This window comes from Trachinotus anak, unplaced genomic scaffold, assembly GCF_046630095.1.
Source record: "Trachinotus anak isolate AG129_WGS33_773 ecotype Australia unplaced genomic scaffold, CSIRO_AGI_Tana_v1 ptg000013l, whole genome shotgun sequence".
Lineage (NCBI taxonomy): Eukaryota > Metazoa > Chordata > Actinopteri > Carangiformes > Carangidae > Trachinotus > Trachinotus anak.
Window position 1 is genome coordinate 25,233,051 of NW_027273864.1, and position 21,297 is coordinate 25,254,347.

Here is a 21,297-nt window from a genome sequence, read left to right on the forward strand (position 1 = left end):
TGTAAAAACAAACTACACAGGCAGAGTTTGTTATCTCTGCCCTGAACCACAGCTGAGGTTGTATTTCTGCAGTTTTTCTTCCATCAACTTAAAAAAATCCACTTACAAACACATTCTGTGTCAGGTACAACTGCAGCAAAACAAACGCACGATTTCACTTCATACTGATGTCAGTTTTATTTGTGTAGCCCAGTAGTTATGTACCTCAGGGGAAGTTTAGATGGCGTGTGTGATATGAAACGTTGGTGTAACCGTGGATCAGCTCAGACTGAGGCAACGTCATGTCAACACTTAAATGATCATTATCGCCACTTCTTACAACTGGCTTCTTATGACAGACTTTCTATCGCACTGTTTTAATGTTTTACAAACAGTCTGTTTATGCATGTACACAGATACAGTTAAAATTTGGTAAACACCTTTTAGAGCTTATGCCTACTGATACAGGAGTCATTTCCCCATCCAGCATCCACATTGTGTAAAGGGCAAATACTCTTGTGGCCATTTGAGCGCCCATGTCCATGTAGGTTTAAAAAAAACAAAAAAAAAAACATCTGTGCTGTTGCTTCTTTGTAAAGTTGTGTGCATGTTTCTGGCTAATGAGCTGTACCACAGGACGGGGGCTTGTCGCAGTACTTACATGTGTTTGAGCAGCTTTATTCTGATGTCCCAAAACAAATCAAGCTCAGAGAGTAAATGCTCAACAGTTTGCTTTAATCTCTTATTAAGTTTTTGTTGTTCCGCTTCTCTTTATGCGCGGTCAGGCCGGGCATGTGCACATTATTTTATTCATAAGGCAGATTATGAGTCGACGAGGAGTCAAATTACAGAGTCGTGTAAACAGCTTAATTACTTTGATGCTTAATTCAGAGTTTTGGAGGGAGCTGCGTCGTCGGTGAAGCACTGAACAACTGAGCGCTGACGTTATTACTGCCTGTGATGGACTGACAGAGGGAGGAAGAGGAGGAGGAGGAGGGAGAGAGGAGCAGAGGAGAGCCAGGTGGCCAGAGGCTTTCAACTAGGCTTGTAAACTAAAAGTCACTGCTTTGACCTCTGGACAGTCAACATGTCCATCAAATGTCATACGTCCTTGAGCATGAGACTGAACTGTTAACTGCTCTGCTTCACTGCCTGGGAAAAAAAAACAAAAAAAAAAAACATTTTTTTTTACTATGCGTTCATATGGATGTGGTGTTTTCAGCTACTCTTTATCCACCACTTTGCTCCAGACTGAAATATCTCACCAACCACTGGATTGATTGTCATGAAATTTCATTCAGACATTCATGTTCTCCTCAGGATGAACTGTAATAACTTTGATCCTTTGACTTTTCTATCTAGCACCATCATCAGGTCAAAACCTTAAATTCTCTAATACGTTTGTTGATGACTGAATACCAATAGACATATATGTGTATACGCCGCATTGTGCCGCTGGATCGTACGTCAACGTTTCTGCCGCACTGGCTGAAGAAAGTCTAGCCTGTAAACAAACGCAAATAAACGCAGGAGCTGCATTTTTCCTGGACAAATCTTTGATTTTTACTCCACGTAGATCATAAACCCTGGAATATAAAGACAGCTCATTGAAATCAGTTGAGAAATGTAAACGTTATAAAGCATTTTATCCAGAAAAATAACAGCTTATCTGTTTACTTTTGAGGCGGCCCCTAACTTCAGCTTGTGAGTTCCCTTCTACTGTCAAGTCGCACACAGTTTCAGGTTTTAATATCAAACCATGAGGGAAAGACAATACTTCAAATAACTTTAAAACAGTTTATTTCTTATTTTGAATAAACAATGTGTCTCTGACGTCTGTGCGTTCTGATTTGACTGAGTTACGACTCTGAGAAGAGATGGTGTGATACTTGTGGCAAATTGTATTCAGCTGAATCTTGCTGAATCTGAATCTGATGAAATTCAGCTGTTTTTCACATCTGCTCAAAGCTGATTTTCCACGCAAACCTAAATAATATATTTTAATTGATTTACATCCTGAGTACTTACATCGTTTGGAATGAGGAGCTCCTGAGATGTTGTTTGGGAGTTGGCATCCACTCCTCCTGCGAGCGAGAGTGAGAGAGAGAGAGAGAGAGAGAGAGAGAGAGAGATAATGATGATATTATAAACCTCAGTAATAATCAGGGGTCAAAACACAACATAGTCAAACACAGAACACAAACAGTTACACCAGATAATTTATTTAGACTTTGTTCTGTTCGTGACAAGTTGGAAACAGCAATAAAAGCAGGGATGACTGTGGCCTCAAATTAGGGTTGGAAAGATTTTGAGCTCATAAAGTGATGTTTGCTAATAATTCCAAAATTAGTGTTTGTAAAATTATCCTGTGAAATAAATCTGCAGGAGAAACTGAAGTTTGTTCAGGTGTTGAAAAGATTTGTATTTGTTAAAAAAAAAGAAAAAAGAGACAGTGAATAAAACCTGTGAACAAATGATGTCAGTAGTGAGGTTACACAAAGACACTGTGAAAGAAGAAATGCGTCTGAGAACAGATACAAAGCAGAAAACGCTGATAGTTCCCACACTGTGCGTGACCCTAAAGTTACAAGAGCTAGTTTTTGATCGTGTTTTAATACCTGAATCTAATAGGACAATGACAGTCCAATCACAGAGCAGAACCACCTGTCTCTGATTACACACTGCTGTGTGATTGGATTGTCATTGTTCCTCCTTCCCTCTCCTCCTTCCCCGTCATACCTCTCCGTAGGGCAGAGCTCTGGTCACAGCGAGTTAAACCAACACTGCCTTAAATAGAGTGTGTGAACATCTGCAGGAAAGTGAGTGTGCGTGTGTGTGTGTGTGTGTGTGTGTGTGTGTGTATGAATTTGCACCACCACGACTGATGAGTTCTGTACCTGGGACATAATGGAATAATCAGCCATCCATATCCCCACATGATAATTTGCTCTTCTTTCGCTCTCTGCTGTGCGTGCGTGGTTAGCATTTGTTAGAGAAATGAAGTGACAAGGCGGCCGTGTCTTTCCAACAGTGAGGGGGTGTGTGTGTGTGTGTGTGTGTGTGTATGTGAACAGACTTCATTAACACCAGCTTTATTTTACATGTTCTGCACTTACAACAACCTTCACAACTGGAGTCACTTTCCTCAGTATTTGTATTTAAAGTGACAATTGAACAACTGTGTCAAGCGTCTCATGATTTGAGGTGTTAATGAGCCTTTTGGTTTCCTGCATAAAGTTGCCCACCACATTGTTTCTTTACTTTTAACACAATGAAAATGAAAAAAAAAAAAAGTATTGCAAGACATTTAAGAGTGAGTTTTGAGTGCAGAAATTTTAATTTTAACATGCAGGTCTTGGGTTTAAAGTATAATGAAAATCTGCTTCTGTTATCTTGGCTCATTTACTGAGCTGCAGCAGTTTTGACTCTCAAATCAGTTTGAAGTCACAAACCTGGAGCCTTGTTGTATAAACGAGTGATTCTGGTTATCAACACAACATGATGTATGAGAAGTAGGCTATGTGAGTAAGATGTATGAGAAGTCTTAAGAACATCGGGGTCGTTCACTTCACCAGCAGAGATACAGTTTTAGTGTCTGTGCAATTTATTTCTAAAAAAAAAATGCATCAAATCAACAGAGAAAAGTTCAAATAAAAATATACTAAAACAGAAGCAGAATGCAGCATTTTCAACATGCTAACAAAATGATCTGTAAATATGCAACTTTTTCTGTTAGCATGATCAGATATAATGCACACGTGCACAGTTTGTGCAAAGAGCAGCAGCAGTGAGGGAGAACAGGCTTCACTCCTCTGGGACTGACAGTAGCTCTGCTGATGTGTCCTTGAACAAGACTCTGAACCCCTGTCAGCTCCAGGGCTGCAGCTCTGAAGCCGACCATGACCTCTGACCCCTCTGTAGAGGAGGAGGAAAGATGGGAACATCTCCTATAGGATTGATTATGTGCCACAGAAGGATTCAGCATTTCTTTAACTCTCAAAATAACTCAAACAAAAACTGTTTTGAAACATATGTGTGACATCTCTCACTGTTCTGACTCATGGGTAGCCTTTAAATAATAAAAAAAAACCAATGAAAACCAATTACACCTTTGATTTTCACCTTGTAGTCAATTAGCAGAGTTCAGAGCAGCGTGCAGCCTCACTGCTGCAGCCAGAAATCCACAGGCAAAGTCTGATTTGAGAAGCTGCTCCACAGTCAGCATGTGAGCCCAGCTGGATGCTGGGAATCAAAGCTAACACAGGGATTATAATGCAGAACTGTCCGCTAAAATAATGATTACATAAAGTTTATTATCCAGTATAAACTTGAAATGACTCTCACAGCACGACAAGACAGAGACATGAATTCAAAGTAAGTCTGATAAAGTTAATGTTTTTTCTTTTTTAAAATTCTTATTTTTTTTATATCTTCTTTAAATGACAAAACTCTGAGTAATGACATTTTTTTCTTCTTCAGTGAAAATAGGGCTTTTGAATGAAAGTTTTTTTTTCTTCTTTTGCGGTTTAAAAGATTCAGGAGTTTTGTGTCAGTGGATAAAAAATAAAATGAAAAAAAACTGAAGAACTGTGACAACAAAGTGGCTTCAAAGTCAAGAGTGAACAGACTGTACACAGATCAGCTACTGACAGCCTGTCTCCGCTGCATGACATACAACTATACAAACAAACAAACAAACACACACACACACACACACACACACACATTCTTGTTTTTACACCTAAATGGGGACCCTATGTCTGTCATAATGCCTTCCCTTGTCCCTTATGGTAACTTTAACCATCCCAGCTTAGAGTCTAACCTCAACCCTGAGACTGACCCCTGATCTAAACCTGAGCCAAGCCCTTAAACCAAGTCTTGACCCGCTAACAGCCAGTTAAACTTGTGGGTTCCAGTGGTTTGGTCCCCTAAATGCTGTTGGACCAGTATTGTAAGCTCCCAATTTGCAGCTACATGCTCATATATGTGACCAACAACACATGAACACAAGTGTTGTTATAGAGGACACACATGCATGCCATGGCAAAAACACACTAGTCTAAAATGCAACAATTCATTTAAATTAATCTGACAGTAAACCATATACTGCTCTCCTTGCATATAAGTCTGCATATCTTCCGGATGAGAGTTCGGGCTCCTGAGGATGAGTGTGGTGAAAAGTCATAAGTCAGATAAGGTTGTACAGGTGATGCTGCTTCATTAGCTTCTGATTTGTATTTGTTGTAGAGTGAGTCACCTGATTTTTACAAAGTCTACTAACAGGCTTGTGCTTGTTGTTTAATCTGTTTACAGTGTAAAACCAGAACACTTCCACACACACTTCCATGCTCCCAGATGCTTTGTGTCATGATTATCCAATCTGCACAGCTAACTTCCTCCATTTCTATTTGTTAGCTTAGTTTTACTGGTGCATCAATACAGCATCAATAGCTCATTGACAGTGATTTTTAAGAGCGCCCTCTGCTGGAGCATGAGAGACTACATCAAATGCTCTGTTGAGCTATTACGTTTTTCCCGTGTTAGATCTCTGCATAGAAAGTGACAGCCCTAATGTGTGTGTGTGTGTGTACACTCACCAGGCAGAACTTGTGTAGCTGATTGGCTGATGGGGGCCAGGCCCTGCTGCTGCATCGACAACTGGTGGAGTTTCGCTAACTGAGAGAGGACAGAAGAAAGAAGACAGGTGTGAATTAATAACAAAGGCCTAATTAATTGTCTGATAAAAGAAAAGTACTAATTGTCATATTATTCACAGAAAATATCAGCTATTGTTTTTTATTTTTACCTCTGAGTGTGGAATGCCGTAGTGGCTCTGTACTGCGTATGTCTGGAACAGAAAAAAAGAAAGTTGAGGTTTACATGAAGAAAGGAGATTTCTGTATCCATGCAGCATGTTCTGATACCCAATGGTGTAATTTCCACTTTTACATTCAATGTTCTCCCAGAAACCCACAATAATTGACCATCAGTAAAAAAATGAGGAGGTAAAGAACAGAGCTCTTTGTGGTAAACATGGAAAATCAACCTTAATTTATCGTAAAGTATCCAATCCCAGAAAAATCTATGTGATTCCAAGTGCTGTTTGTGTATTAACGGCTTACATCACAAGTATTAGACGGCCATTAATTAAAAAAAGCTTGACAGCCAATTTCATATCGATGTTTTGTTTGATTGTTAGAGATTGTTGTACAATTTCCAGCAGTTATCAACATGTTCTCTCGCCCACTTGAAAATCTCAAAAATTTTGGTGGCCCACATCTGACCCTGTTACAAAACAAATAATGCGTTCTCAGAGCATTTTATATTTAATGGTAATGGTGGATTGAACATTCAGGACTGAACTGAAAGCAGAGGAAGCGTAATTTTTCTTTTTTGACTGAGGAGATCACTTGTCAATTCTCCATCCGTCTGTTCACTCTCTTTCCTTTCAATTCTTCCTGTTTCTAAACAGCGATCCCTTTTGATACATAGGTTTTTGCCATGGATGTTATCTCTTTGCATGTAATCAGACTGAGAAAGCAAATAAGCGTACGTAAGTATGTGGCCCTGCAGCGACAACATAGAAGTCCCTGTTTTTAGCTTATCACAGTGACAGGCCTTCATATGAGAAAAAAAAAAAAAAACAATGAAAGGAGATTTCAAACATGGCCTACGGGTTGGGAACCACTGCCCTACACTCACACATCATTTTATTCTTCTTGATTTTTTACTACATATACAGGATTGTGAATGTACTCATAAAAACCATCTCAGCTTCTTGTTTGATGATAAACTACAACAGTTTTTCAACATCTCTGGAGCTCATAGCACAAAGCCCATAAAACAACTTAAAAGACGTGGGAAAGCTTGTCAGTTAAAGGTCTTTCCCTGAACACGCTCTAAAAAAAAAATAAATAAATAAATACATTTCTGTACATCTCATGTCTACACTGAGCACAGAGGGAAGCACCTTTTTGTCATGATAACATTAGGATTAATGTTTCCCAATGCTCCACTCTGCAACAGAGACAATAGAGGAGTTCCTAAAAACACTTTCCCTCCAACATCCATCCTGACTGAGTCTCCTGTGACTTCTCCCTCTATTGCCTCGTTAGAGCGTCTGTGTTTATCTCTCCAAGATCAAGATTTAAAGAGTTTTTAGAGGCCTTTCCAAATCCCAGACTGAACTTCAAAGAGAACAAACACCTCCATAGGCAATGCATGATACAGGCTGAGGGGTTGGGGTTGTGGTTGTGTGTGTGTGTGTGTGTGTGTGTGTGTGTGTGTGTGTATGTGTATGTGTATGTGTATGTATGTATGTGTGTGTGTGTGTGTGTGTGTATGTGTGTGTGTGTGTGTGTGTGTGTGTGTGTGTGTGTGTAGGCATGGGAACAAAGTTGATGTGCATGCATGCAGAGGACTTTGCGCGTGAGAGAGATATTTTGTGCATTTGTGTGTCTCCCTGAGGTACACCACACCTTATGTAACAGATTTCACAGTTGTTATCCTTGACGCAGTCTGCATTGCCACTGCTACTGAACTTTTGACTCCTGATGCTCACTCAGGGATGTGGAGAACAGGCTGTTTGCAGCAGGAGAAAAAAAAAAAAAAAAAAAAAAAAAAAAAGGAAAGGCGTCTACAAGCTTAATCGACCTGGGTGTGCTTTGTAATATCTCTCTCCTTCATCTGCAGATATGCTGGTAAATATTTATGCACGGTTGCGAACCTGTAAGTCTCCATCACATGCCTGAATCATAATGGTCCATGCAGGCCCTAACTGAAAAAAATAAAAAAGCTGAACAGCTTAATGCAGCATGAATCAGAGATGCAGCAGGCAGGAGGAGCTACTGCGCTTCTGGTCCCATGTTTATTAAAAATCTCACAATAGGGCATCACTTCTAACTGGACCAAATTCCCAGTGGTCCTGCTTATCTTTCTTAAAAAATGACTCCTACAGTATCTGATCTGTTGAGAACCTCAGGCAGAGACATACTCTGTTCTCATTGCCTCATGCTTTTATTTTGTAACAGGGCAGTTTGCAGCTGTGCATCAGTGATGATTCTCTCAGAACCAGTAACCTCAGCAGTAATGAAGCCAACCTTGATTACAGTGCCTCATAAACACATTCTCTGTGGACTAAAAGTTTTAATCTGAACACAACCGTATCCCCTTGGCTAGATATCACCTCTTTGCCAAAAGATCATTGGCACTAACTTGAATGAACTCATCCTTGTTTATCAAGTCAGAGCCACTCAGAGCGCAAAGGTCATTTTGGCAGACCCCCATCACCCGCTCCATGCAGAGTTTCGACTCCTGCCATCAGAAAGAAGCTATACTTTCCCCTGGAGGGCCAAACTGAACAGATATTTGAGGTGATTTGTTCCATCAGCTGTTGGGTTTCTAAAGCAGCTGTTGGTGGTGATATGGGCTAAAATAAGTACTTTGTTGTCATGGTTACAATAATAACAACGTGTTCAAGGTTGTTGCACGGCCATGGATGATAGAAATGACATAAACTGCTACTTTCACACGGGAATCAAACACCAGCCGCCTGTGTGAACACACTTCGCTCTGTATACTGCATCGCCACACTTTTCCCTTTGCTCCTTTCATAATTACTAGGGCCAACAGATGTCGCCTAGCAACAAAATGTAACTGTGGGTCATAATAACCTGCTGGACCTGGGAACGTTTTTTACAGGAGAGTCTGAAATATCTATATGTGGTTAAGCTTCTGCATACATAAACGTATTGAGTAGTTACTCAAGTTGCTTCCCTTGACACATAAGACCTGCACAAGCTTATTTTCTGCATTTTGGTTTTTACCCTTTACTGTAATACTCCTGGAGTGTTGAGCGATGTCATGCTGTCTCTTTGCTCTAAGTGTGTGTAATGAGTAATGAAAAAAATGAACCGTTTCTCCTTTGTTCCCTAACATTTTAAAACTGTCAGTCTTGTGGTTCAGAGACGCTACAGCTGTTTGGTTCGCTGGATGTTATAATGAATCTTCTCGGCCTTCAGGAACGCCTGCTCTTCAGTATTAATGACAGTTGGTGGAGCTCAACATCAAGCATGATAATGACCCTTTCAAAACTCAAATGTTATTTATACATATATTAATTAACAATGCAAGGCCCTCATGAATATTCATCAGTATCTTAATATAGAAGCGATTGCAGATGAGGTGTGCGGGAACATCTGAGCAACAAACAACCAATGCAGCCATGTTGGAGCAGCTGGAAATTCAATCATCTGTGTTTTAAAGCTTTTAAAAGGTTCCATATTTTCACTTTTTGTGTGTTTAATGTGTGTTGATATCCACAAGATGATATATTTGTGGTTTTAAGAACCAAAAACCCTATCAGTGTAGTTTTAGGCTTCTCAGGTTTGGGCTTTCCCTCTGGAGCCCTAGTAACAACAGGTCAGTGAGCCAATCAGAAGAGAGGCTCTGAACCTCTCTTCTGATTGTTTCCAAAGTGATCAAGCAGATCACTGATCCCTGTGCATATTTCAGGTAAACACCCAGAGAAACCAAATCCTGCAAGGTTGGATGGTGGGTCCAGATGGGCTGAGGTTGGGACATGGCTCAGAGTGGTGACTGCTTCGTTGTGACATCACAAAGTTACAGAAGTCCTGATGACTAATTCCAAGGCTCAGTTTCTAAATATGGGCTGTGTGCATTTCTCTGTGGACTGTGCGCTTTGTGTGACTGTTTATAGTGGAAATAGAAACTTAAACAGTGGGAAAATACATTGAGCCAAATTATATGATTTCTTTAAAAACTGAATGTTGTGCATTTAATTGTCAAAGGTCCAGATTAGAATTAAACTGGTTGCTGAAGTGTGTATGATAAAAATAAAGGATAGCTATTGACAAAACAGCCCTAAATTTCTGACCCACCAGCTTGTACACATGTATGCACGTTTACATAATATCCTCCAAAACTTTTACTCACTTAGTTGTTTACTTCTTCACTCACTCAATGTACTTAATGTCTGCCAGCGATCAAATGCATCATCACAACTAATTTCCATTTGATCATATCAGTGAGAAATCCTCACAGCTATAATCTTGAAATTAATGTTAAATCTCAGAAATGGGACGAAACATGACGACTGCTGATGAATCTGTCAACAGGAAGCAAATGAAGGATTTCACCAGAAACTCTTCTCTCATCTCTGTCCCTGTCTGCTTCCCCTCTAATAACGTACATACAGTATATATTTATTTATTTACATAGTTTTTAATATTTTCTATATTTTGCACTACATTCCCCACATCTTTATTATTATTGTTAAATATTTAACATCTTTGTTGTAAATATTTTATTTTAATTTCACCTTTAATTTTACTCTAAGTTTATTTTTCTGTTTATATTCAAGTGCATTGTTCTCACTCTTGTTTATGCTCTTTTCCTTCTTCCTATGTTACTGTTTTGCACCGAACACCAGCACATTTCCTTGTATGTGAAAACATATTTGGCAATAAAACTGATTCTGATTCTGATGAATAAAAACCATTATTCACCTCGCACAGCCGCTTAACTTCGCACTAACTATGTTCTGTCACTCTCCTCTTTATGTCATTCTCCAAAAACTCTTCGTTCCATCTACTTTCTTTCTTTTCTTTCCATTTCTCTTCTTTTATTCCCTTCAAACTTCTCATCCCACATCATTTATTTTTACTTTGCCCATATTGGACCAACTCAATGGGAAACAGTGGCTTACAGTAGCTGATTGCCTTTCAGAAAGTTTAAGCTGTCTTTCCTCCACCGAGTCAAACAGATTTTGTGTCATCATTCATTCTTAAACAGAAATGATCTTGTTAGCTAACCAGAACGCTCTATGGATGAGTAGTCTTTGACAGAGTCAGCCAGTTAAGTAAGAGTCTCAAAACCACATCTGGCCTTAGGAATCACGACTGGAGCAAAAGATGGAGTCAGATGACAGAGGGGGCAGGGAGGCCCTCAGGCTGAGGAGGATGGATGGATCAACAGAACTGATCTTTTCCCAGTTGTCAACACTGGTTTAGTTTAACCATGACCATGATCATCCCCTAATGCTGACCAAGTGTTTATTATTGTAACCACGACAACAAAAGCCCCCTAACTATAACAAAGTCCCTATTTTAACCCAAAACATGACTAAACCTAATCAAGTTGTTTTTTGCCTTAAACCTAATGAAAACCTGTACTGTCAGGTCTTAAAACAGATTTATTAGTGCACAAAATGAACAATTAACAAACTTCTTTACTAAACTGGGATGCTATTGGGTATGCAGTGTCGGTGTTTGGAGGTCAAAGTTCAATTTAGCTGGACTGTAGTTGGACTATTTTGCTATGGCTCAAATAGCTGCGTTTTAAGGTGTGTAGTTATGGACAGATTTTTCTGATGCAGAGCTAAGACGTTCGTCTGGATGGACATTTTAAAATGGTGTGTAAAAACTTTGTGGAGCCTCAGTATCCCTGTTTAGAAACTGCAAACTAACAACGGTGGTTTTGGGCAAAAGGCTGGAGAATTAGTCAAGTTTCAACAGCTTAAATTTGGACATAAAACAACTATTTACATATATGTTAATGAAACTGTAAACATCTGCACCACACCTCAAACATGCTTTCCTAATCCAGATGTTAGAGCCAAATGTGGTCGTGAGTGAGATTTGACACAACTTCACACAGGTTCCTCTTCCTGTCTTCTCCCTCTCTCCTTTATCCTCTACCTGTCATGTCCGCCCTCCTTCTCTCCTCTCATCGGTCCCATGGAGCCTCCATTAGCCAGTGTTACTGTTGCTTTACCTGACACTCTCAAGGCCCTGTGCCTGACAAACAGTGTTTTACGCACACATGCACACAGACACACACCATTTAGCTAAAGTTGGCTCTTGAGCACACTGAGCTGTCAGTGTGATGGAGTAAAGTGGTCTTCTGTTCTACACTGTCTGTCTCGTTCTGTCTTTTAACCCACACCCCCATTTGTCAGCCTGTTTGCACGTCTCTGTCAATCTGTCTGCTTTGTCCAGCGATGTGTCTCTTAAGACGTACAGTTCATCTGAACTTAAGTCACTCAGGCACTTGGTTTGGCTGACTTTATCCATGTAAGGCTCCCTATACCATTTAACCTTTAGTGAGTTTCTGTGTCAGTCTCCCAATCAGTCAGTGTGTTACGCAGTGATTTGGGTTTCCCACTTTCAGGTTTTGCCTGTTAATTACAAAGTCAGTCAGTTCACCTTTGCCAGTGAAGGGTACACAACACACAGCTGGGCTATAAATCAATGTTACAGTGAAATCATGAAACAACAACAACACACAATCAGGGTTTTTGGATTGTCACGTAATCATAATTCAAATTAATTCAATTCAATTTTATTTTTATAGTGCCATAATATACATTATCTCAAGGCACTGTACTGGGTAAGGTCAAGACCTTATTTGTTATAGAGAAAAACCCAACAGTTCCCACAAAGAGCAAGCGCTTGGCGACAGGGGGGAGGAAAAACTCCCTTTTAACAGGAGGAAACCTCCAACAGTGCCGGGCTCAAGGTTGCCGGTTGAGTTTAAGAGGAGAAAGAGGGGGTGGGGGGAGGAGACAGTGTTGAGTTATTTTCAGGTTTATTTGACTACTTACAAGAAATTAAAATCAATGTCAGCACTTGTCTAGTGTTTAGCAACCTGACCCAAATCTTATGAGTCCTGTTGTCGGGATCTGTCGGCACTGTTAGGACAGCTAATTTGAAAGGGGAGCTTTGCAAGCTACTGATTACTTTACACTGGAAGAAGTTGAACTATAGCAAACCTGTAAAATCCAGCTTAGTTAACTAAAGCAACTGAGAAACGGTAGTTCAAACTAATTTGTAAAAAATGATCAAACTGAGAATGTACATGTGATGCGAAGTTTCAACGAAAAGTAATACAAAAAAGTCACATGCCAGGTTATTGCAAAAAGTGCCTACTTGTTCACAGGTCATACATAAAAAAGAATTAATTCAATATTCATTCATAATATCTGTACTGTCAACCACATACCTGCCTAGTGTAGCCTTGCTGCTATCAGAGCCAAACCGTCATGGATTAATATTGATATTGGATATGGATCAATCCAACAGTTTTCAGAGAAAGGTAGAAGATGAGAAACAATTAAGTTTGATCACGGAGAGCAAGGACTTCAGTGGCCATATCTGCATTTTGTTTGAAGCCATCAGATGACTCTTGGTACTGCAGGCGCGTACATGAAAAGTATTTTAATGCACTAGAAAATGTTTGCCCCCAGGCTTGACTCTAGACTGCCATGAAATAAATGTATAAGCAATGATTGTGGGTTCACTGCCTAGTTGAAGGACACTTAGCTAATGATGGTGACACACTAGCTGTTAGAAACGGACCTCAGAACATTCAGTTATGGATAGTCTGATCTAAACACCCTGCCTTGCCCTTGACACGAAAGCTATTTGTGCAGCAGTGTTTGCAGAGTACACAGTTCGCTGGGGGGAAAAAAATTTAGTACGGAAAGAATAAATTTAATTGAATTCATGTCCATAATTTTGTTTGAAGGGCTGAAAAACTATCACAGGCTTCATTTATGGATGCAAACGTACATGTTCATTTTGAGAATTTTTTAAAATAGAAGATTACTGGGAAACTCAAAAAATGATGATGATGATGATGATGTCCAAGCAAATATGTTTCAGATGAAGATGCCAAAAGAAGATTTGACAAGCAGGGAGTCGTTATGTCAAAATCAATGTCACATTTTTATCTAATTTATCTTATGAAACATATCGTAAGTCTTTTTGATATAAAGCAGGTCTAGGTTCTATAATAATACTGTAAAAGTATCAAAGCGCTCAGTCCGCAGAGAAATGCACACAGCCTGTCCTTCAGACACTGAGCCTTAAAACGAGCCATCAGGACTTCTGTAACTTTGTGATGTCACAACAAAGCAGTCACCGCTCTCAGCCATGACCCAAGCCCAGCCCACCTGGACCCTCTATCAAACCTTACATGATTTGGTTTGTCTTAGTGTTTACCTGAAATCTGCTCTATATTTATTAGATTACTCAGAAAACAGTCAGCCAATCAGAAGAGAGTCTTCTTATTGATATCAACACTTCAAATAAAACACTAGAAATGTCTAAAATATGGGACATGTAAGGAAATCTGTAGGTTTAACATAACTGTATGATCTGAGTTGACCTACACTGTGATGTACTGCCAGCATTCAGACAATTATTCACACTGTCTTAAAGCAGCTCTAGCAAAACCCAGAGAGATTAATGGCAGAAATCAGCCCATCTGCTTGTTTTTTTGGTGCAGGTGCAATTGAGCAAAAAAAGCATAAATTGATGCAAATATAAACTCTTGATTAATTCTTGCTAAAAAACCCCCCCAAAAACCCCCAAAAACATCAACATTCACATGACTGTATTCATACCCTCACTCCCTGTATGTTTAAAAAAAAGCATCAAAGGCCTGCATGGTGGGCAGTGGGGGTAAACATCTGTTCACATCACGTGGGGGTGTGGGGACATGGGGACATGGGGACACTGATCACTGAACAAAGCAGCATGGAAAGCGATGTGCCCTCCTGCTGTGCTGATAGTCAGAGCTAACCAGCCATGGGATCTCTGTGCCTGCACTGAAAGGACTGGGAGTCCGACAGAGCTTCTGCGATTCACTGGAACCACATCTGCGCCCACTCTGAGGGTGTTAACAGTTTGATCTGCTCAGACCAAAAACCAGAACCGTGATTACACAACGCAAGGGGCTGCGACCGTGAGGGGCCTGTTGCTTTAGATACTGATATTAAATACAACCAAGCGGGTCCCCTTGGAGTAACAGATCCAAGAGCCTTCAAGCTTATCACTACACAGGGGTTTATAGTAAGACTCTGAGACAGGCCATTACTTTATTTTTCATCGCTAAGTAAACAGTTGAAATACGTTGTTCACCTTACAATCTAATCTTTCAGAAATTTAAGCATGATTCTATCTAATTGGTCAAGGCGACGTGATGACATGCAGTGAAAGTTGATGATTTAAAAAAAAAAAAAAAATTATTATTATTTATTTTTTTGCTGGAGCCCACACTGCCCTCATTCAAATGAATGGTGACGGTGAATGGTGATTATTCTGGTTGTCAGCTCTGAATGTCTTATTATGCTCTGAATCCTCTCAGCGGAGCAGCCTGCTTCTGCTTCAACTCCGAGGAGAGACACACACAAGCTAATTTTGAGCCGGAAAAGCATTTTTTGAACACAACATGTGATTTGTTGATTCTGTGCACAGTGCATGAGAAAAAAATGCATGAAGAATAATAACCCCAGGACAAGCATTAACAAATTATCTGAATGCATCAAGAGTTGTTGTTTTTTTTTTTTTTTGTACTTTCCTGGCTTCCCACTTGCTCTACTGAATCCTCAGCACTGTGTGAAGCCATTTTCAAGCCTGTTTGAGCACCGCATTCTTGATGGTTGCTTTTACTTGTACCTTGAAATAGAGCACATAAAATTGTCCTTTTGCCCATTTGGTCCTTGCAGTTACAGTAGTTTTAAAAGCAGATGTGAATCTACATGTTCATTTGGCCTTCAGGTAGCATTCAGACCAGTCATAAAAATGTTAATAATCATTAACAGATGTGTTTCTGGTAGGTTGAGGTGCAAAGACATTGACGGCTGATTTCTCAGCTTTTAACTGACCTTCAACTCACCAAGCAGAATAAAACGCTGCTACCTTTGCTTATCTGTTTTGACCTCTTTTGTTTCTTCCCTCCCTCCCTTTTTTTTTTCCACATAAGCATTTTCCTGTCAAGCCAATCTCCACTTCTCCACCTCTCTTCCCTTTTCTGTATTATTTTTATCTCTCTGATTTCATATTTATCTTCAACTTTACTCAGACGTGGTTACCATATACCTGCATTTTTTAAATCTTTTCATGAGAAAAAGAAGAAGTGTCATATTTACCGACCTTCTCGGTGCAGAGGAGTTAATCTGGGATCCTTGACCACTCTCACCATGTGAATGCATCATTCACATGGTGAGAGTGGTCAAGGAGCTGCAGTGGTGTGTGAATTTACAGCGCAATAGTGGTGTGATTGAACTCAGGTCCTGTGGTTTTGTCCCTGGCTCAGGGGAGATGGTTGTTTATCTGCACAACTCAGGGTATGATATGAAGGGATTTCTACAAAAACCAGATAAATATCCAGACAGGATTTTCAGAGTCAGAACTTACCGACATATCTTCAGTACATTAACTTGTCATGTGATTTTTGTATCTATGGATATTTAAGGTTTTAGAAATGAGACGTTCAAATGCCTCCATTTATCATCTGTGATTTGAAAACAGTTGCTGTGTCTCAAATCGAATACTTCAGTCAGTGCACTCTCATGTAGTACACAGTATACTCACTGGTGTAGTGCATGAATTTCGACAGGGTACTGTTGTCCCAAAACAAACACTCACCGGAAATTATGATTGCAACATTTGATCCACATTTGTTGCCTGCATGCCTGCATTTGACTTTCCTTTGCGACATGGAAATTGGGCCACTGATGACGTGTCCTCCTTCTTTAGTTGCTATTTTCACAAGTTTAAAAAAAATGTTGGTGGTCGCTCCCCTTCTTCTAAGTAGCCAAAATGGCAACCATTGAGGGTGAGAAGTGTCCATCATTTTACATTCAATGCTTTGACCATTTTTACCAAATCCATGCACTGCAGGTTGTCGTACCTGACAATGTAACCAAGAATAAATGCTGATTTTACCAAGAAAAAAACAGATGTATTTTTACTGCTTAAGACAAGACTTGTCAGAAAAATGTGCTACTGCTCTTAGGATATTTAAACCTGTATTATTGCCAGTCAATTTGTTTTGGGGAAAAAAAGCATTTTGAAAGTATATTTTCATGATAATTTTGTGCTTTTAAAATTTTGAATGTAGGACTTTAGGCTAAGTATTCTGCACTGTTTTTTTTTTTTACTCCAGTAACAGGTCTGAGAACCTCCTCCACCACTGGATTTTTGACCTTCAACAGAGAATGAAGGTAGAAGGTACTGTGGATTTGACCATATTTCATTTTTATCTGTTTGTGTGTAAGTGGTTTTACATGTTTCAAAGCCTGCATCAATGCAATTTGTAGGCAGATAAAAAAAAAAAACAAAAAACAAAAGGCAGAGAATAAGTGACCTTTGACCCTCGCCCCTCCGCCCCCAGGCGGCTATACTCACTTGCTGCAGGTCCACTCCTCCCTGTGCCACTGAGAACAGGGGGTGGGAGCCAAAGTCTGACGCCTCGAACACCTTCAGCCGGCACAGAGAGACACAAGCACAGTCAACACTTGAGTTAGAGCTCCACTCAAAACGCTTAAACAACCTTGTCACCACAGAACAACCCAGTAAACCAAGTCATTCACAAATCCCTGCCACACTTCCTGAGGGTAAAGCTGACACTAGTTTATTTGCTCACATCTATAAAGCTGTTTTAAAGCTTAAATAACAATGCCTAGGGTTGGCTTCAACCAATATGTGCCACTAAATGACACTTCTCTCAGTGTGTTTGGTCAGGGGATGAACTGATTCTTTTGCACTGTTGTTGCTCACACTGCTCCTCAGTATAGTGAGGCAGCCCAGTAATTCAAAAAACAGTAAGAAGGACATTTAGTTTCATAGTTATTGGCGTAGGAGAAGAGAAGCTGGAAGGGCAGTTGTCACACAGCAGTACTCAGTCTCCAAATTATCGAGGCCTACCCAGAGTCTCAGAGATACAGCGGCCATCTTGGAATCAGGATCCCATTAGTTGTTGTTTTCTTATATAACAAAAACCAACTGCATATTCCCCCTTTACTGGGAAATATATCAAGCAAGGTAACTTTATTTGTATAACACAGGAGCAAGTCAAACTGCTTAAGGCAAAGAAATGCATTATACGAAGGAACAAATAAAAATACAAAGGGGAAGAACAACATTTTTAAGGCATTTTTGCCTTTGTTGGACAGTTGATAGTGTAGAGTCACACAGGAAATGAGGGGAGGGAGGGATGACTTACAGAGTCCGCCTGATTTTAACCCTGGGTTGGCCACAAGATAATTTCAGAATTCTGCCAAATTTCTGCTGGAGAGATTGTCAGTCGACGTTCAGATTGAGGTCACAGTGGCTGATTAATCACCTGACCGATCAACAATCGGACTTTTTGTTAGGTAGGCCTAAAACTGTAGGCCATCGACTACATGTTTAATCTGCAGCTCCAGATTTTTCTTTTTTCTCTCTTATTTTCTGCTCATAGCTGAACTGCTCAGAGTAACCCTATCATGGTCGCTTAGTTGAGTAAAAAAGTTGCAGGTTATTACAGTGTAGTGTGAGTTAACACAACCCAAAAGCTTAATAAAAAAGCACAGGGTCTGACCAGGATGGAGTTGGATCATACAACACAAGCTCTAACAGACCTGCTGGGTTTATTTTCTTCTATCTTATCAAAAAAACATATTTCATTCCATGGTATTAACTGGAAACCAGTGTAAAAGTTGTAAGAGCAGGAAAATGTGCACAGTTCTCCTGTTTCTTGTTAAAACTCTGGCTGCAGGAACATGGGACAAGAGAGCATTACAGCAGCTCATCCTGCTGAAAATGAAGGTTCCTCTACACCAGGAGTCAGCAAGTATGTTTGACCTCGGGCCAGAACATAATTAAAGGCTAATTCTGTAAATTGATTGATTAAAATGCAATTGGAATTTACTTTGTTATCTTCACATCTGGCGCTGTGGCCCACAGTCTCATATTATATGTTTGACTGATTTACTGAACTGGTGTTATTTTTTTCATATTGCACATCGCAATGGTTTGCCAAGCAACCAACAGAGGTTTGCCAAGCAACCAACAGGACCTTTGGAACTTCCTTTCATCTCGTAACTAACTTTCTATGCTTTTATTTTCTTGGCAAAATTGCTAAAGAGGAAGTGATTCTGTGGGTAACTGTTGCTGCTGTGACGGGGATCTATTTTAGCACCAGGCGCTGTGCACTGACAGCGCAGCCTGCGACCTGAAGCATTACTGTGTCTGTCATTCACTCTCAACATGGATAAAAGTATAATAAACACCTTCATGTGGGGGGAGATTCTCTATTTGGACATTATAGCTAAATGTAGGGCTGTCAGTCTGATATTGTTACATTAAAAACAATTAAGATTATCAAAATAATCTGGCGGGCCAGAGTTTATTGCTGGCGGCCTGTTTTGGCTTCCGGGCCACCAGTTGCTGACCATTCCTCTACACCTTGTCCAGATATGAGACCATGAATTCTTGCTATTTGTGGAGATAATAAAATGCTGTTATGGTAACTGAGTCTATTCAATCACAATTTCTAACTTGAGCTTTGGACTTTATACAGCTTCTACTGGCAGAACCTCTGCAATTTCCAATGAATCTAAAAGTGACCTTATTTTATTGAATTCTCTCTGGTGTAATATTGACTTGACTTTTCAGATGTGGAGATGTGAGGATGGTTTTTAAGTCCTGAGGTTGCTGATAATTGAACTGGGCTGAAGCTCAGTTTTAACTTGTTCTCAATATTTGGGACATGTTTATTCCACTGTTGACTATAGTGACACCTCAGAGCCTGACAGTGTTCATCCACAAATAACCAAATGCCTCAGAGAGCTATGCCGAGAGGCATCCAACCACAGGTGAGTAAACCTCCAAACAATATCTGTTACAGTCCAATGATGTGTGACCACATACAGACGGATCTCAGTTGTGCCACTCTCTCAGGGAAAATCATCCATAGCTCACACTGACCAAATGACAACCTGCACACTGCTAAGCTCCAATGCACCGATGAGGCTGAATGCACACAGCAAGATTTCTTCAACCAATTAAGCATCAGAGTTTCCGTCCCTGAAAACTCTTCTGAGCTCAAAGTACTTTGAAAAACCTACAGGGAAAATTCTTTAAAGATGAAGGATTTTTTTCAGACTTTTGTAATATTTGATCAGAAAGGGCTAATTAGGGCTGAAACAGGTCGGCATACTGGATCGCCCAAATTCAACCTCAATTTAATTGTCTCGCAGCACTTTACAAGATCAGGGGAAGATGTATGGCAAAAAGAAAGAAAGAAATCAAGTCAGTTTTTTTCATACCAGTTGATATGAATCTGCCTGATATAAATTAAGTCCCCTTCTCCCATGAGATTGAAATACTTATATTGATACCATGATAAGTCCATATTAATCCTTTTGTGTAAATAGCTCTGTTTTGAGAGGATGGTTCGAATGGTGAATATTTATGCTTAAGGAGAACGTCATATTATATTTTGTGAACACACACACATACAGACACACACACACGCACACAGGTTAGAAACACTCACAAGGCGACATTACTTCTCCATCACCCATACATACATCTTGCTGATGAATAGTCATGATTTGTAATGAATAAACATGAAAAGCCTAATTTGTATCCTATTGGGTGGGTTATGACAAGAGCTGCCATTCAAAATGACATATCAAATAGACATTTAACAAGTGTGTGTGTGTGTGTGTGTGTGTGTGTGTGTGTGTGTGTGTGTGTGTGTTTGTGTGTGAATAAAAGGCAATGTGTCCAAGTGGGCATTCTCTATTACATTCAAATTGCAAACTAAAGCAAATTTTCTGACACTAAATTATGTATCAGCTCATTCATCCATCCATTCCTCCACCTCCTCCTCAGTCCTCCCCTACATCCATTCATCCATCATTTCTCCTTCCCTCCCTAAATCCCCTCCTTCCACCCACCTATCTGACCCATTAATCCATCCACCCGTTCCATCCTCTCCTCCTTTCATGCTTCCTTCTGTCATCCCTCCTTCCTCCCTTTGTCTATAAATCTGATTTTACATGCCTCCATCCATCTTTCCTTTTATTCATCCAATTAACTATCACACTCTCTTACCTTCCTCTTCTTTCACTTTCTCCTTTCATCACTGGACAGCTCCCTAGAACCTGCATGAGTCAGTAAGCTTCATCCATCATTTTTCTGCCATCTTGTAGCCTGCTGATTGAACTTTTTTCCTGACTGTATATTCTGTGTTTTGTTCTGTGTTGTGAAGGCTTATCTGGCGACCCTGATGATGCCACATGATTTCCTACTTGTATCTCAAGTCAGTCATCATCCTCCATTCTGTTACCTGGTTTCCTGCCAGCAGCACAGTTCCTGGGGTCGGGCTGGGTCGGTATGGAATAGTGGCTCCCTTTGGCGGCGACTGCAGATATAGAGACAGACGAGGATTGAAAGGGGAGAAGGAAACAGAAATGAGAAATCAGGGGCAACATCAATCAAGTCTCTCAGAGAAGAAATCAGT

The 21,297-nt window shown here is 40.1% G+C and overlaps 1 protein-coding gene and 1 long non-coding RNA gene across 3 annotated transcripts in view; one reads left to right on the forward strand and one right to left on the reverse strand.

The window, feature by feature from the left end:
- The window catches only part of pcbp4 (poly(rC) binding protein 4), a 246,319-nt gene that overhangs the window by 116,612 nt on the left and 108,410 nt on the right, over nt 1–21,297 (reverse strand). For both annotated transcript variants that reach the window (XR_011693117.1, XM_071493224.1), the window contains exons 9-13: nt 21,124–21,198; nt 17,193–17,264; nt 5,786–5,827; nt 5,577–5,655; nt 2,008–2,063 (exon numbers count right to left, since the gene is read on the reverse strand). Coding sequence is in view for 1 of the 2 variants with exons in the window: in XM_071493224.1 (XP_071349325.1) it covers nt 2,008–2,063; nt 5,577–5,655; nt 5,786–5,827; nt 17,193–17,264; nt 21,124–21,198 (324 nt within the window). In the remaining variant the exon portion in view is untranslated. The remainder of the gene's footprint in view (nt 1–2,007; nt 2,064–5,576; nt 5,656–5,785; nt 5,828–17,192; nt 17,265–21,123; nt 21,199–21,297) is intronic.
- On the forward strand, nt 15,563–18,247 carry LOC139630107 (uncharacterized). Its single transcript, XR_011693118.1, has 3 exons — nt 15,563–16,129; nt 16,951–17,015; nt 17,179–18,247. It is a non-coding gene; the product is annotated as an uncharacterized lncRNA (long non-coding RNA).